Source organism: Gasterosteus aculeatus, chromosome 12 (genome assembly GCF_964276395.1).
Source record: "Gasterosteus aculeatus chromosome 12, fGasAcu3.hap1.1, whole genome shotgun sequence".
Taxonomy (NCBI): domain Eukaryota; kingdom Metazoa; phylum Chordata; class Actinopteri; order Perciformes; family Gasterosteidae; genus Gasterosteus; species Gasterosteus aculeatus.
In genome coordinates, this window is record NC_135700.1 from 24607176 (window position 1) to 24625301 (window position 18126).

At 45.2% G+C, this 18126-nt stretch overlaps 2 protein-coding genes across 3 annotated transcripts in view; both read left to right on the forward strand.

Moving 5' to 3' along the window:
• The first annotated feature begins 498 nt into the window (after positions 1-498).
• On the forward strand, positions 499-9969 carry galr1b (galanin receptor 1b). The gene is made up of 3 exons (XM_078086075.1): positions 499-2116; positions 2650-2715; positions 8472-9969. The coding sequence occupies exons 1-3, from the start codon at positions 1427-1429 to the stop codon at positions 8787-8789; spliced, it is 1074 nt and encodes a 357-aa protein (XP_077942201.1). The 5' UTR covers positions 499-1426; the 3' UTR covers positions 8790-9969.
• A 2592-nt stretch (positions 9970-12561) lies between these two features.
• Positions 12562-18126, forward strand: part of LOC120811022 (transient receptor potential cation channel subfamily M member 1) — a 20010-nt gene continuing 14445 nt past the window's right edge. For both annotated transcript variants that reach the window (XM_040166104.2, XM_040166111.2), the window contains exons 1-9: positions 12562-12749; positions 13695-13771; positions 13900-14092; positions 14272-14485; positions 14946-15070; positions 15334-15505; positions 16237-16411; positions 16678-16801; positions 17950-18022. In XM_040166104.2, coding sequence (XP_040022038.2) covers positions 12666-12749; positions 13695-13771; positions 13900-14092; positions 14272-14485; positions 14946-15070; positions 15334-15505; positions 16237-16411; positions 16678-16801; positions 17950-18022 — 1237 coding nt within the window. In that variant the 5' untranslated portion in view covers positions 12562-12665. The remainder of the gene's footprint in view (positions 12750-13694; positions 13772-13899; positions 14093-14271; positions 14486-14945; positions 15071-15333; positions 15506-16236; positions 16412-16677; positions 16802-17949; positions 18023-18126) is intronic.

The window sequence follows — 18126 nt, forward strand, 5'->3', positions numbered from 1 at the left end:
GTCCAGTCTGTTCCTTTCTCCTCACTCGGACCAACAGGAGCCTCTGATGCTGGATGGACCAATCAGACGCATCACTGTGACAAGGACGGGGGACGGGGGGACGGGGAAGACGTACAAGAAGCTACATTTATATGATATCCTACTTTGTGTTTGTAAAATGTTGCACGTTCTAAAATCCTGTTCCGTTTTGGTACATTCAACATTATCACATGAAAAAAAGCACGACAAAATTATATTATATTATATTATATTATATATATATAACCATAGAGAGAAATAGAGAGAAATTCATGAAATAACTTTTCCAAGAATAATGCTTGGCAGTTACACAAAGTTGTTAAATAATATAAATGTAAACGTTAAATGTAAATATAAATGTTAAATTTACATGTAAATGATCAATGTTATATATAAATGTTAAATATAAGTGTTAAATGCAGAGATCAAAGTCAGGTCCCCTTGGTTTAAATACTCCTTGAGACATTTCCACTTGCCTTTAATTATTCTTTATTTTGTTCATTAGTGACACCATCAAATGGTCTTAATACACGCCTCTTTCACCCTGTCACGTTCACCCTGTCACGTTCACCCTGTCACGTTCACTCTGTCATGCACACGCTCCTCGCTCACGTTCCACGGTCAAACACCAACACCTGTGCCAGGTAATCCACCGGATTATATTGACTTTGCGGCCTAATTGAAACATAACCTCCCATAGGGGGTGGAGCTAACAACCAAACAATAACAAAAATGGCTCTTACAGTAAATATAAATATCAAATGCTAAATGTAAATGTTCAATATGATTATGCTAAATGAGCTAAATGACATTCTACAAACGGCGCCCCATATAATTACAGAGTTAACTTGCACTAATATTATATGTGACAATACCACATGCAGTCATAAATATGATATCATAAATCATAAGAGAGCCACATGTAAACAACTGCAGTAACTAAGGTAACTACTGCTTAATGTACTACTAAGGTAACTACTGCTTAATGTACTACTAAGGTAACTACTGCTTAATGTACTACTAAGGTAACTACTGCTTACTGTACTGACTGAGGTAACTGACTTTGTAACTACTGACCCTTCTAACTATTGTAACTACTAGTTAATTACTATGTCTCATTTAATATAAAACACTGGTTTAAGTCCATTGATTCATATTTTTCATGATCCGGTTCCATGTTTAATTGACAGTCAATTGGCAAACAACGTTTTATTCTGAAATTCCTGGACAGGAAACAGTGCGTCCTGCTTCCGCCAGCTTGCCGTGTCTCCAGCAGCTCGTCGGATCAACGGACTCGTCAACGGCCGTGTCTGATCCGGATCATGGCCCGGGTCTCTGACTCAGTCAGTCACGGTCCACTCCGGCTCCCTGTGCTGTGATCCTCCGGCTCCTCCCGCGGACCTCCGCCATGCTGCAGCCGGGAAACCGCTCCTCCGGCTGGGCTCCACTCCTGGAGTCCAATCGGTCCGAGGCGGACGGCGACGGTTCCGGACCGGAGGCGGTGATCGTGCCCGTGGTGTTCGGGTTGATCTTCGTCGTGGGGGTGGTGGGGAACTCGCTGGTTATGGTGGTGATCGGGAAGGCCAAGTACAGCCTCGGCGGGGGAGGCGCAGGGCGGGGGAGGCGCACCAGCAGCCCGACCAACATCTTCATCCTGAACCTGAGCGTGGCGGACCTCAGCTTCCTCCTCTTCTGCGTGCCGCTGCAGGCCACCATCTACTCCCTCCCGGAGTGGGTGTTCGGCGCGGTGCTCTGCCAATTCGGACACTACTTCTCCACCGCCAGCATGCTGGTGAGCATCTTCACGCTGGTGGCCATGTCCGCGGACCGCTACGTCGCCGTGGTGCTCTCCAAGAAGTCCCGCTGCGTCCGGAGCCGCCGGAACGCGCTGGTCGGGGTGTGCGTCATCTGGACCTTATCGCTGGTGTGCGCGGTGCCGGTGGCGCAGCATCAGGTCCTCACCGACCACCCCAGCGCCCCCAACAGCACCTTCTGCTGGGAGCGGTGGTCCGGAGCCTCCAGGCGCACCTACAGGGTGACGGTGCTGCTGATCGGATACCTGCTCCCGCTGCTGCTCATCAGCTGCTGCTACACCAAGGTCGGGCCCGGTCCCGGTAATGTTTCACTCCCGCGGCCGTAAACCGCGCATCATAACGGCGAAGAGGGGCCAAAGGGCGCGCGCAAAGTCCCGAGGCTCATAAAACTGTGCGTAAAGTCCTGCAGCAAGCGCGCGAAGCCACTCACCGAGACACCGGCGTGACGTTTCAAAATAAAGCTCTTATATTACTATTTTAACAATGTCATAACTCAATTAATTCCCAGAAAAAAATATTTTATTTTTCATTTATTTATTTATCCTCAGGAGTGTCCCATGTCTCAGAGCTCTTATTGTGAAAGTCTGCGCGTTTCCCCATAGATCCCACTTACCTGAATACTTGAATATCCCTCATTTAAATGTTCCTTCTTCCTCCCACGTGCGTGAGGATGGAGGCCGGGAGGCGGAGCTAAAAGATCATCATCATCACAAGTTTAACTTGATTTGCTGCGCTCAACTTCAATATGATGTCTGTTAAAGTTATTTCATCATTATGTAAATCATCAGTTATTCACAATGTTAATTCTTTTTTTCAGGTTTTGTTTTATCTTCATAAAAAGATGAAGAACATGTCCAGGAAGTCTCAGCACTCCAAAAAAAAGGTGCACTTCTTCCTCCTCCTCCTCCTTGGTATCGTAGTACTGTTGGTTGCATTGTAGTATTGTTGGTGGTATCATAGTACGGTTAGTGGTCTCGTAGTACAGTTGGTGGTATCGTAGTACTGTTGGTGGTATCATAGCATGGTTGGTGGTATTGTAGTTCTGTTGTTGGTACTATGGGTGGTATCGTAGTACAGTTGGTGGTATCGTAGTACTGTTGGTGGTATCATATCATGGTTGGTGGTATTGTAGTTCTGTTGTTTGTAATGTACTATGGGTGGTATCGTAGTACAGTTGGTGGTATCGTAGTACTGTTGGTGGTATCATAGCATGGTTGGTGGTATTGTAGATCTGTTGTTGGTATTGTACTATGTGTGGTATCATAGTACGGTTGGTGGTATCTTAGTACAGTTGGTGGTATCGTAGTACTGTTGGTGGTATCATAGCATGGTTGGTGGTATTGTAGTTCTGTTGTTGGTATTGTACTATGGGTGGTATCGTAGTACAGTTGGTGGTATCGTAGTACTGTTGGTGGTATCATAGTACGATTAGTGGTATCGTAGTACAGTTGGTGGTATCGTAGTACTGTTGGTGGTATCATAGCATAGTTGGTGGTATTGTAGTTCTGTTGTTGGTATTGTACTATGGGTGGTAACGTAGTACAGTTGGTGGTATCGTAGTACTGTTGGTGGTATCATAGTACGATTAGTGGTATCGTAGTACAGTTGGTGGTATCGTAGTACTGTTGGTGGTATCATAGCATGGTTGGTGGTATTATAGATCTGTTGTTGGTATTGTACTATGGGTGGTATCGTAGTACAGTTGGTGGTATCGTAGTACTGTTGGTGGTATCATAGCATGGTTGGTGGTATTATAGATCTGTTGTTGGTATTGTACTATGGGTGGTATCATAGTATGGTTGGTGGTATCGTAGTACTATGGGTGGTATCATAGTACGATTAGTGGTATTGTAGTTCTGTTGTTGGTAATGTACTATGGGTGGTATCGTAGTACAGTTGGTGGTATCGTAGTACTGTTGGTAGTATCATAGCATGGTTGGTGGTATTGTAGTTCTGTTGTTGGTATTGTACTATGGGTGGTATCATAGTACGGTTGGTGGTATCGTAGTACTATGGGTGGTATCATAGTACGATTAGTGGTATCGTAGTACAGTTGGTGGTATCGTAGTACTGTTGGTAGTATCATAGCATGGTTGGTGGTATTGTAGTTCTGTTGTTGGTAATGTACTATGGGTGGTATCATAGTACGGTTGGTGGTATCGTAGTACTGTTGGTGTTATCATAGCATGGTTGGTGGTATTGTAGTTCTGTTGTTGGTATTGTACTATGGGTGGTATCATAGTACGGTTGGTGGTATCGTAGTACTATGGGTGGTATCATAGTACGATTAGTGGTATCGTAGTACAGTTGGTGGTATCGTAGTACTGTTGGTAGTATCATAGCATGGTTGGTGGTATTGTAGTTCTGTTGTTGGTATTGTACTATGGGTGGTATCATAGTACGGTTAGTGGTATCGTAGTACTATGGGTGGTATCATAGTACGATTAGTGGTATCGTAGTACAGTTGGTGGTATCGTAGTACTGTTGGTAGTATCATATCATGGTTGGTGGTATTGTAGTTCTGTTGTTGGTATTGTACTATGGGTGGTATCATAGTACGGTTGGTGGTATCGTAGTACTGTTGGTGGTATCATAGCATGGTTGGTGGTATTATAGATCTGTTGTTGGTATTGTACTATGGGTGGTATCGTAGTACAGTTGGTGGTATCGTAGTACTGTTGGTGGTATCATAGCATGGTTGGTGGTATTATAGATCTGTTGTTGGTATTGTACTATGGGTGGTATCATAGTATGGTTGGTGGTATCGTAGTACTATGGGTGGTATCATAGTACGATTAGTGGTATTGTAGTTCTGTTGTTGGTAATGTACTATGGGTGGTATCGTAGTACAGTTGGTGGTATCGTAGTACTGTTGGTAGTATCATAGCATGGTTGGTGGTATTGTAGTTCTGTTGTTGGTATTGTACTATGGGTGGTATCATAGTACGGTTGGTGGTATCGTAGTACTATGGGTGGTATCATAGTACGTTTAGTGGTATCGTAGTACAGTTGGTGGTATCGTAGTACTGTTGGTAGTATCATAGCATGGTTGGTGGTATTGTAGTTCTGTTGTTGGTAATGTACTATGGGTGGTATCATAGTACGGTTGGTGGTATCGTAGTACTGTTGGTGTTATCATAGCATGGTTGGTGGTATTGTAGTTCTGTTGTTGGTATTGTACTATGGGTGGTATCATAGTACGGTTGGTGGTATCGTAGTACTATGGGTGGTATCATAGTACGATTAGTGGTATCGTAGTACAGTTGGTGGTATCGTAGTACTGTTGGTAGTATCATAGCATGGTTGGTGGTATTGTAGTTCTGTTGTTGGTATTGTACTATGGGTGGTATCATAGTACGGTTAGTGGTATCGTAGTACTATGGGTGGTATCATAGTACGATTAGTGGTATCGTAGTACAGTTGGTGGTATCGTAGTACTGTTGGTAGTATCATATCATGGTTGGTGGTATTGTAGTTCTGTTGTTGGTATTGTACTATGGGTGGTATCATAGTACGGTTGGTGGTATCGTAGTACTGTTGGTGGTATCATAGCATGGTTGGTGGTATTGTAGTGCTGTTGTTGGTATTGTACTATGGGTGGTAACGTAGTACAGTTGGTGGTATCGTAGTACTGTTGGTGGTATCATAGTACGGTTAGTGGTATCGTAGTACTTTAAACCTCCTGCTGGGATTGGCAGATGGGCCTGAGGCAGACTTTAGGGGCCCTTGGGGCCACCCTGGATGATAATGTGCAGACGTCCTCTCACAATAGATCACAGCAGCTCCTCGGGTCCGTGGAGCTGGAACAAAGGCGATTGGATAAATATTTAGGCAGAGGGACTAAGAATAGAGGTGACTTCAAATGTCTCCTAAATGGTGGAATGAACTCCCCATTGACATAAGGACAGTGTGAGCTTAGACAGCTTCCCACGCAGACGGAGAACACACCTCCACCGACTATACCTGCACTAGTTAGTACTTTTCTAGCACTTGACACAATGGCAGTTACCAATAGCACTTGGACAGAATTTGTACTTTGTTCTTGGTGTCCTGGTTCTGTAGCCTCTTGATTGAATGCACTTATTGTAAGTCGCTTTAGATAAAGCGTCAGATAAATGACATGTGATGTGATGTAATTTCGTCTTTGGCCCACTGGTGTGAATGTGATGAACAGTAGCTCTGACACGCCAGTCATTCCAAAGATTTCATTTCAATATATTTCAATTATTTAGAACAGCCCAAAATAACAAGCTTTGACCCGAGCGCCTCCACGGGCACGGCCCCCTGGGAAGAGGCCTCAGGGAAGACTCTAGTTGGAGAGATTATATGTCTGTCAGACAAAACGACGCTCGAGAGGGAGGATTCCGTCATCCATTTTGCCGTTATTTCACGACAGCGAGGAGTCGGACATAGAAGACGGCGGTCGTATCCCATTGCTAGAACAACGGAATAATTCCATAATGTCTTTGAAAACCAGCAGAGATGGACATATTTAGGATTCATTGGCTGCTTCTTGCACTCTCAGTCCGGTGTTTGTCTGAGAGAAAGTTGTGTTTGGAGTATTTTAAAATGAAATTCTGCTTATTGTATCCAGGACTCTTAATGCGGCGAACCAGAGGAAGCAAGCACATATTGGTTCGCTTCAGGTTGTTCTGGTATGAAATATTCATGGTTCATTTGCTGCGATGGCGTGGAGGTTTTTGTACTCTCATATCGCCATGGTCCGTCTGAGAGGACTATTATCGATATCACTGGATTCAGGGTGATCTCCTCATGCTGTTTGATATGTTATATGTCTTCACTTAGCATTGTAGGTCTGTTCCAGTTGTTCTCTACCGGACGCAGTTTCTGGACTAATTTGCAGGATATTTATTTTACCCTCACTGTAGTTGTTGAAGTTGTGTTTGGAGTTTTCTACAATGGATCACTGCATATTTTAGCCAAGACACTAACGCTTTGAACCAGGTGAAGCATTCATGTATTTGTTCATTAGTACCCAAAATGTTGGCTTCGCCTCGGTCGGGGCCCCTTATGGGGTCTGCTCGTCACAGCTATTAGGTTTCACCTCCTCAGTTCATCATCAATGAATCTGTTAATCTGGAGTCTGACCGGCCCTTGTTTGTTCCTTTAGGAACCAGTTTGACTATAGAACCCTTAATGCTTTGCTCGCTGCCACCGAGGAGGCCTCTTACGTTACACGTCAGCTGGAAGATTGGACGACTCTGGAGCACTTTGAAGAATTCGTTGTGGACGTTTTGCAGCCAGAAGCCACATCTGTTGAGTGTCTTTTTAAACAGATTAAATATAAATCCGGACTCAGATTATATAAACAACTGGTCCTGATTCAGTGGGTGGAAATATGAGAATCCCGAATGGATGTGGGGAGTCTGGAGACGAGCCACTTCAATGCAACCGACACAAAGAATGAACTCACTCGATAAAGGGAGCGCTTCTTTCCTTTATCTGGAGATTATTTTATGGCATTTACTTATTTTCAGGGTCTGACATGTTAGATAGAGGTTTTCTGGAAAGTCTTCAGAGTCCAGAGATACTTTTTTGCCAGACAGTGTTTTATTACAAAATGTTTTGCACAGGAAGGAGGAGTCACTGTTTGTGAGAAAGGCCAAACAGCTATTGAGGATTAAAGAGTAAAACTTTAATCCTCAATAGGTTCCTGAGTGAAACTTGAAAAATTAACCCTAAAGATGTGTATTTTTGTAATAGTGCACGTGTATTAATTCCTGTTAGGGAACTGGGGCCACAAGGACCTGGACCCACAAGCAGACTCAAGGCGAAGTAGTTGGGGTCAAAAAACAAGGTCTTAACAGGCAGATGAAAACAATGCGGCTACACAGAAACGGGTCGAAAACCAGGAAGCTCATGAGCCATTCGAGACAAACTGGCACAGACTAAACACACAACGACAAAGAGGTGGAAACAATAAGGGCAATACAATTAAGGTATCAAAACTCATTACTACATTAAAGTTAAATATTGCAGCATGAAAAAAGCAGTAAATAACACTTCTTATTTTTGTCACCCTCACAAGCAATTCAGTATAATATAATGTACATCAAGTAATAATCAATATGAAGAATATGTTCTGTATATATGTGAGTCGTCTCCGTGCTAGTTACTTCCTCCAGAATGTCATCCGCCTGTCAATACCAGCCTTGACAGGAACGCGTAAGGTTGGGCCAAAACCAATGTTGCCTCAGGCTGAGTCTGTTTAAAGACGCTGTTTGGCTAAATATTATGTCACACATTAAAAAAAAATTGAATTAGCAATTGGCTAGTGCATCTTCTTAGACCCGCCTTCTGCTGCTAACCTTACCCCCTTAGCGCAGACAGGATGTGTGTATGACAGGCAAGACGTGCAGGAACAGAATATATTCAGTGCAGATATCATATTTTACAAATATTACTGGGTACATTTCATATTCCAAAAACGGGGAGTGTCTTGATTGTATTTGGAGAGTGTCTCAGCAGTTTTGGGGAGTGTCTTGATTGTATTTGGGGAGTGTCTTGATTGTATTTGGGGAGTGTCTTGATTGTATTTAGGGAGTGTCTCGATTGTCTGGTCTGTTTGGAGGGACCACACCTTGCAGATTCAGAAAGATTCTCTTTGTGTTCCTGCAGACGGCTCAGACGGTTCTCCTGGTTGTCACCGCCTTCACCATCTGCTGGATGCCCCACCACATCATCGCCATGTGGGTGGAGTTCGGCACCTTTCCCCTGAATGACGCCACTTTTGCCTTTCGTATCATTTCCCACTGCCTTTCTTATGGAAACTCCTGCGTCAACCCCGTCCTCTACGCCTTCCTGTCCGAGAACTTCCGCAAGGCCTGTCGCCAGGTCTTCACCTGCAGCTTCCTGCACCCGCCCCCATCCACGGGAACGCTGGTCCGTTTACGCATGGAGAACTTCTCCACCACACACTCTACCACCCCGATCTGAAGGGAGGACGTAATCAGATACATAATGGAAACAAGCATATATCTTCTTACAGCAGGATCTTTGTCACATGACAACACGACGGCTTTGATTGGCTGCCAAACGTTTCATTATTGACAGAATTACTTAATGAACAGAAAAGAAAACTGCAAACTTGGATGAATGAAATAATCGTCTTCTAGATTTTATATAGAAACAAAACACAAGCCTGGTTTTCAGCAATGTGACTGAACATTTAAAGAAATACAATAACAATTGTTGTTCTCTTTTTAGAAATGAAAGATGAAAGTTGCTATATCGTCATTACCGTTCAGCTTGATAATAATCTACGCCCGTAGAAACAGAGGGTTCAGCATGTATTTCACTCTTCAAAAATATTTGTAATATATTTAATTTATTGTTTTTTTCAAATGTTGGTTTGTGTGTTTGAGAGTAGGTGTTTTCCCCCCAATGAAAGAGAAACTCTGCAGGTGATATTTTCCCCTCAACGCTCCCCGGTTGAGCCATTCTGGTCACTCACACAGCTCCTGAACCCCAATTATCCCCCTGACATCAAATCAACAAATTTAAACTAACAATTCTAAACATTCATTTACATTTCTAACTTATGTCACGAGTCAGTAACAATTTACTTTTAGGAGTGTTTTGGTACATTCTGGACATCGAGGGTTCAAAGCTGCAAAGCAGCAATGCTGATACGCTTAACAACAGAACCGTTACACAAATAGTGGTGAGAATGTTAATTTACAGGTTTTATTAATAGCCTGCTACACGTTTGAATGTGGATGCAGTGGGGGCTGCCACTAGGTGGCATTGTTCACCTTCTTACCCAAACTGGGTGCGAGGATCATCGCCTCGTGAAGCCATGAAGTGCCTGAGTAACGTTTTGCGGCTCCGTACGGGGAGCCCTAGGCGTTCCCTCCCCACACTACATCTAGAGTCTGTTTGTTCCACGCCGGTGTGAAACCGTTGGACAGGACATTTATTAAATGCTTGCAGCATGGAGCAGAGTGGACGCCTGTACAAGACGTGCATAAACGTGCATAAAGACTACTCAATAATGTCGAGAGAATATGCCTTGAGAGGTCGCATTGTCGTTCATGATTTGAAGAAGATGGAGAAGTAAAACTTTTGTTTACCCTTTGGCAATAAAACTTCACAACATGACTTCCTTGGGAAAATATCCCGATCCTGCTTCACAAATCATCTGTTTATCTCAGGAACACCATGTATCGGATCAGGAGGTCACGGACGCTTTGTCCACTTACAATGAACCTTGTTCTAATTTCCCCCAAAGAATCCCTTATGATGTGCTCTTGGTCTACTCCTGGACCTCTTACCAGTTGGAGGGGTCTGTATACCCTTTAAATGGGAGGGGTATTGAAGGAAGTCAGATATCTGGGATCCTCACCCCCTCTTAAGGCTGTGCTCCCTACAAAGGAATGTCAGTTCAGATAATTGCATCCTCAGCCTTTGTCTCACTATCCAAAGCTCATGACCTTAGGTGAGGGTCTGAACCAAGACCGACTGGTAAATCCACAGCTTCGTGTCTATTCAACCTTTACTGGTGGACAAGATCTCGAGACTCTTAAACTTGTTTGGGGCAGTGACTCATTCCCAACCAGGAGGAACCACCGGTACCTTCAACTCGGACCTCAGGCTTGGAGGTACTGGTTCACCCGAATGCAAACTGCTGGGCTGTACGCTGAAGGGTCTCTGAGTAAGTTGCATATTGAAAAACAAAAGGGTGCAGGGTCTGCTCATCGGCAGCGTAGGCGATGCACAGAGCTGAGAGTTCCACAGCAGGGGGCGCCACATGGTAGCACAATGTCTTTTAGGGACACAGTGGTGGTCCTCTGCAGGGGTCTAGATGTTGACGTGGAAGTAGCCTAGCAGCTACCTACATGTCCTAAAGTGGTCCGTTTGCCACTTATCTCATATGGTCGGAATGATACTTTAGTTACATTTATATTAATGAATGTTATTATGATTCATTTGATCTCAATAAAATCATAATGAATATTCATTGTCAGTTGTGTTTTTCAGTCTTTAAGTGAAATTTATGTCAGTTTATCAGTGTATTTATTTCTCTATTCTGGCTTTTGTGCTGTTTATTTCCATCAGGCAGATGAACATGTTTTTACACCCTTGATGATGTCATCAATGATGTCACGGGAAAGAACATGGAGGGACAATAAAAAAACATCTCGTTATGTTTAAAGCGTTCAGACTAAGTGATGAATGTTAGCGTATTTAGTGCTTGATGTTTAATGACAATCCTATCATGTGATTTACACTTTACACCAACACACATCTGAATTGAGTCCTTATTCAACTCTGTCTCTCTGTCTCTGTGTGGTTGGAAAAGTATTCCTGTCATATCTTTACTTGTTTGCAATTGTATTTGTTATATTTTATTGCGTGTGTGGGTTGGTAATGAAGTTGTGCCCCCCCATAGTTCTATGCGCCCCCCTCTGTGATCCCGGTGGTTCATGTGGTCCACGTGGTCAAAGTGCTTTGGCTGGTAACCAGAAAATACGTCACCAGCATCAATGACATCATTTCAAAATGACTGAATGACACAAATCTCAGTTCTCAAATCTCTGTTGGTGTCCCCACAAAACATTACAGTAATGTGTTGGTGAACAGCGAGTTCAAGTGGACACGAGGAGGAAAACTGTTCAATCACAAAAGCAAGAGACCGTTAAACCAAACTAAATTCAGTTTCTACGACAGGAAAACAATGTTAAATACAATTATTATATTTCTTGTTTTTTACGAGAAAGCTATGCCGGAATAATCGCTGACGTTATCATGAAACGAACAGAATCAAGGTAAGGAGGAGCGGTACCAGTGAAACAATGTAGTTATTTTCATCCCGTATCGCTGCTCAGCAACACGTTCCCGCTCAGGAGACCTTTGAGAAGTCTGGATTTTCATCCATTTAATAAATGTCTGTTTGAGTGTTTATGGCATAATAATGATACATATTTATTCTTGTTTATTTTAACACTTTTTTTGGTTACAACATAATTCCATTTGTCCACCTGCAGATTTGTCATGTGTTCAATATCAATCTGCAATGTAGAAAAAAATACTGATTCAGAAAAGGCGTCTAATGAGAGTGAGAACCAGAGAGATTTTCACTCTTATTGTTGTTGGATTGTTAATGTTTCCTTGTTGTCTTTGTTCTGGATTATGATACAACCGTCACCAGGTACAAATAATCAATCGAACATCATTAACATCTCAAATGCTTTGTGTTCAGAAACGTCCCCTCTGATGGACGAGTCCAGCGGCTCCTTTGAGCAAGGCATCAACCGCTCAGCTGCTGCAACAGCAGAGACATAATCCCTCCGCTCATAATCGGACTCATAAAACAATCGTTATTAATATATTATTATCTGTGTGAGTGTGTCGCTGAGTTTCCTTTAATGATTTACAATCCAACATTTAATCACATTTATTTCAAATGAAATTGCACCGAGCACAGACCAGCCGTCATTCAGCCCGATGTCATCTCTTCTTCTCTGTGTGAAAACTCACCAGAAGAATGAAGGTCACATGACCGTCCTCTCAGCGGCTCATCCTGTGTCGTTTTAATGCAGCTTTACTAAATGAATCATAAAAGGACAATGTCTCCGTCTCTTTTGTCCTAAAGCAGATTTACGTCCAATCAACATTTATTAAATCTCCATCCATTAACAATCCCCCCCCCCCATCCGCCCTGTGCACAGCAGCGTCCACTAATCCTTATTACAGAGGAGAGGACGAGGTCTCCGCCTGTCACATCCCGCCAGTGAAGGCTGGACGACAGGACACTACCTGGGACGGGAGCAGACAGGAGAAGACGTAGGAGGACAGCTGATCTTCTCCAACATGGACAGTAGGGGGAGGAGAGGCACCAACGGGTCGCTCAAACGGTCGTCCATCAAACGCAGCGCCTCCTCTGCATCGCAGAAGGTAGGAAGGATTCAAACCCACAACCTGTTCTAGATCCTGTGAGTCTCCACCCATCGGAGGTGGGTCACTGCAGACGTTAAAAAGGTCTCGCTGAGACTCATCTGTAAAGTTCTGACATCGGATCACAGAATCCAGGACAGAAAAAAGCAAGTTTTAACTTTCTGTCAGAGCTGCTGGTCCTTCAGGGAGCTGCTGGTCCTTCAGGGAGCTGCTGGTCCTTTAGAGAGCTGCTGGTCCTTTAGAGAGCTGCTGGTCCTTCAGGGAGCTGCTGGTCCTTTAGAGAGCTGCTGGTCCTTCAGGGAGCTGCTGGTCCTTTAGAGAGCTGCTGGTCCTTCAGGGAGCTGCTGGTCCTTCAGGGAGCTGCTGGTCCTTTAGAGAGCTGCTGGTCCTTCAGGGAGCTGCTGGTCCTTTAGAGAGCTGCTGGTCCTTTAGAGAGCTGCTGGTCCTTCAGGGAGCTGCTGGTCCTTTAGAGAGCTACGGGTCCTTCAGGGAGCTGCTGGTCCTTTAGAGAGCTGCTGGTCCTTTAGAGAGCTACGGGTCCTTCAGGGAGCTGCTGGTCCTTTAGAGAGCTGCTGGTCCTTTAGAGAGCTACGGGTCCTTCAGGGAGCTGCTGGTCCTTTAGAGAGCTACGGGTCCTTCAGGGAGCTGCTGGTCCTTCAGGGAGCTGCTGGTCCTTTAGAGAGCTGCTGGTCCTTTAGAGAGCTGCTGGTCCTTCAGGGAGCTGCTGGTCCTTTAGAGAGCTACGGGTCCTTCAGGGAGCTGCTGGTCCTTTAGAGAGCTGCTGGTCCTTTAGAGAGCTGCTGGTCCTTCAGGGAGCTGCTGGTCCTTTAGAGACCTTGAGATAGTTAATATTCCTCCAAATGCGTTCTGTACTATATGAGGAAGTTAGGAAAAGTCGTATCATTCTGTATCTGTTAGTTTTTGATTCTCTTTGTTCCCTTTCAGACTCAGCGTGCGTGGATCGAGAGAACCTTCCAGAAAAGAGATTGCATCCAGGTTTTCCCCAGCAGAGACGCCAACAGGTAGCGTCCCCCCCACACCCCTATGTGAAGACCGGGGGAAACATCGTCTTTCAGAGAGACCTCCGTATCCTCCATCTTCTTTCCTTCCGCCTCGCTATAGTTCTGTCCGTCTTTGTCTTGTTGTCCAGGTGCGCTTGTGGCCTGCCGGTGACGCAACACACCTGCGCCCCCTCAGGGTCTAAAGAGGAGGGGGCCCCCCTGGTTCAGCTTGAGGTCCAACCGGCAGAGAAATGGAACCCGGTGAAACACACCCAGAGCTCACCTACCGACGCCTACGGGGTCATCGAGTTCCAGGGAGGAGGACACGTCAACAAGGCCATGGTGCGTCCGTCAGCTGTACCATGTTCACTTTATATGGATAATGTTTTTATTTAAAATGTAATATTTCATATTTTGATATGATGTAATGTTTCTGCTGCTCCCCTATTGGATCAATAACTCCTCCTTCTCCTACTTCTCTTCTTCATCCTTCTTTCGGTCCTCTTCCGTCTCCCGCACAGTACATCCGGGTCGCAAACGACTCTAAGCCGGACCACCTCCTCCACCTGATGGTGAAGGAGTGGCAGCTGGAGCTCCCCACGCTGCTCATCTCAGTCCACGGGGGCCTGCAGAACTTCGACCTGCCGCCTAAACTCAAGCAGTTCTTCGGTAAAGGACTCATCAAAGCCGCAGTGACCACCGGAGCCTGGATCTTCACCGGAGGAGTCAGCACCGGTACCGTTCCAGTCAAGGGCGTAACCATGGTTTATACATGGACAGTTCCATGATCCATTGACAGTCCATAAATGGAGAACATACTTTTTTGTGTTTTCTGCTGTACATTGGGGGGACAGATTGGTATTTTCCCAGTATTGGGGGGGACACGAGCCCCCCAAAGAATGCGTAGTTAAGCCCTTGGTTCCAGTCACCAGCGTTTTCTCACCTTCTATTTGTAGTTCAAAATCCTGAGCACTGAGCCAGGCTAGCTTTCCCCCTCTGTTTCCCCTCTTTGTGCTAAGCTAAGCTAATCAGGGCTCGGTAGTCACAAAGCAGATATTATCGGGAAGAAAGTAACTTTTTTATTTCAGTAAAAAAGATAAACATTGGAGACTTAAATTATAGGATTCATGTTTTCGAGACCACTTGAGAACAGGACCTCCTTCCCTGACCCGGTTCTGATCTCGTGGTTTTTCAGGAGTGATACGGCACGTCGGAGACGCTCTCAAAGACCACTCGTCTAAGTCCAGAGGGAAGGTGTGGGCCATTGGCATTGCACCGTGGGGCATCATTGAGAACAAAGAGGACCTCATCGGGAAAGATGTGAGATAAACCGGACTCAAACCATAACAAACTGGATCCAATTAGACCCGAACAGGACCAAACCAGACCAAACCACACTCAATTAGAACAGAACCAGACTGAAAAAATGTACTCATTTAAAAGATAAAAGGTCTAAGACTCATAGAGACGGTCAGTTCCTTCTCTATTCCAAAGTTTAATGAGTCATTACCTGTACAAAGACATAGCCTTGTTTGTGACTCCTCCCACCTACGATTGGACCAATGGGATTGCTTACCTTCCAGGTGACCCATCCCTACCAGACCATGTCCAACCCGCTAAGCAAGTTGTCGGTCCTGAACAGCAGCCACTCCCACTTCATCCTGTCCGACAACGGGACCGCCGGCAAGTACGGCGCCGAGGTCCGACTCCGCCGCCAGCTGGAGAAACACATCGCCCTGCAAAAGATCAACACGCGTGAGTCATTTCACTTCTCATGATTGACATCTTCAACTCATTCTGCAATTTAGACTCAATCTCTAGTTTCAAGTCTTCTTCTCTCTACTGGTTCATGTAGAGTCACAAACCAGAGTCAGACCCTAAAGCAGAGGATGCTTTAGGGAGGGGCTACACGCCGATTGACACGCCCACACTCTATCCGGTCTGGGAGTTGTTTCTGTAGGATTAGAGTTACCAATCATGTGACCCGTGGGTTTCCCTTTGTCATCCTTTGCCTGGAGGTGTCTGTAAGGCAGCGGCAGCAAAGGGAGGCTCAGCCATCACTCACTTCAACCAACACCTCACTGCTCACCTGACAATCCAGACACCAGAGACGGAGATACCAAAGATACTAGAGACACCAGAAACACGAGAGACAGATAGCACAGTCACCAGGGACACCATAGATTCATCTAGGGACACTAGAGTCTGCAGAGACAGTGATGCTAAAGACACTAGAAAAACTGGAGAAGCCGAGACACGAGAGACGCTGAGACATCAGAGACACCAGAAAAAGTAGGGAGACAGAGAACTCTGAGACATGTCCCTGACATTAGATCATCCGTCCCCCCCACCAGCATCCCTCTTATCCTGTGCTCCTGTTCTGTCGTGGTTGTTGTTCTTGGTGTGGTTCTTATTCCAGCAGTAGTCGTAACAGGATCCGTTTCCCCCGTTAACATAACACGGAGTGTGTGTCACATTTGTCTCAGGTCTGGGTCAGGGCGTCCCTGTTGTGTGTCTGATATTGGAGGGGGGTCCCAATATAATCTCCATTGTGTTGGAGAGCCTGAGGGAGGAGCCTCCCGTCCCCGTGGTCGTCTGCGACGGCAGCGGCCGAGCCTCCGACATCATCTCCTTCGCCCACAGATACTGCGGCGAAGACGGGTGAGTGACTCCCTAAGACACTTCCTGTTGTGCAACTCTAGTGTATCTGACGTCTCTAAGAGTTGGAATATCTCTAGTGTCTCTGTCTCTAGTGTCTAACGTCTCTAATATCTCCCTGCCTGGTACCTTTTGTGTCCATGAAAGAAACTATATTTCTGCTGAGTCTCACATATCCAGATAAAGTAAACGCCGTCATGTCTAATTGAAGACCCGTTGAGGTGACTCCCACTTCTCCCGGTCACTCAACCCTGGTTCACCTTCCCCAGATTGCTGAGCGACAGCGCCAAAGATCAGCTGATGGTCACAATCCAGAAGACCTTTAACTACAGCCGGAGCCAGGCACAGCAGATCTTCCTCATGGTGATGGAGTGCATGAAGAAGAGAGCGCTGGTATGTCGGGATGGACTCAATAAAGCAGCTGTCCATTGCTCGTCCTGGGGTTCATCATCAACCAAACCACCTTTAAATCATCTCACTGGTAGTTTTTACACTAACATGATGACAAGTGTGATCTTTGGATTATGTTCAGAGGAAGCGTTGGTTTGACGGAATGAAGCAACACGAGGCAACCTTTTGTTTTATGAAGCGAAGCCGAGGATTAATGTTTTAAAGCTGCATTCTCTGTAGTGACCACCAGGGGTGACTCCTCTGTCGGTGACTACGTCTCTCTCTCGATTTATTCCATCAGTAAACATTGTAAACATGAGTGTATGGTCTCAATCTCTGGTTTTAAATCTTCTTCAATACAGCATGATGCTCATTTAGAGAACTACATGAGCTTGTTAAAAGCTACCATTAAAACTACATGTCCATGTATCAGTGCACTCTATGAACACTTAATAGCAATAGTTCTCAGTATAAACCCTGCCCCTTCTGACTGTGGCATTAACTTAATGACCCACATTTGAACTCTGACCCCAAAACTCTGCCTCTTAATGGAGATTGATTTGTGGTCCTGAGCCTCTTTCTTTTAATCCCACAATCCTTTGTTTCGCTCTGATCTCAGCCTCACTGTCAGTTCACATAAATCAAACATCAATTCACTAAAAATGGTCCATATTCAGATTAACGTGTTGTGGCAATCAATCCGCTTCTCCGTCCTTTGGAGCCTAGAGAAACAAGGCCAGGAACGAATGCACCCTAGTAAGGTCACAGGGAAGGAGCCACGATAGCCTACACAAGCTAGGCAAGGAGTTAATGCACCCTAGTAAGGTCACAGGGAAGGAGCCTAGGGAGCCTAGAGAAACAAGGCCAGGAATGAATGCACCCTAGTAAGGTCCCATCAGTATATAACATCATCTGTATATCACAGTGTGCAGATCAGTATTGTGTGTGTGTAACGTAGTGCGTAGATCCCAGAGTTGTGCGTGTATCACAGTGTGTAGATCATAGAGTTGTGTGTATATCACAGTGTGTAGATCCCAGCGTTGTGCGTGTATCACAGTGTGTAGATCATAGAGTTGTGTGTATATCACAGTGTGTAGATCCCAGCGTTGTGCGTGTATCACAGTGTGTAGATCATAGAGTTGTGTGTGCAGATCACAGTGTTCAGGATGGGCTCAGAGGGACAACAGGATATTGAGATGTCCATCCTGACAGCTCTGCTCAAAGGTAACACGCCCAGTCTCTCTTATATACACAAACACATACACACAGACTCGCACACACACACACTCACAGCCCAGGTACTGTGTGTGCGTGTGTGTGTGTGACTG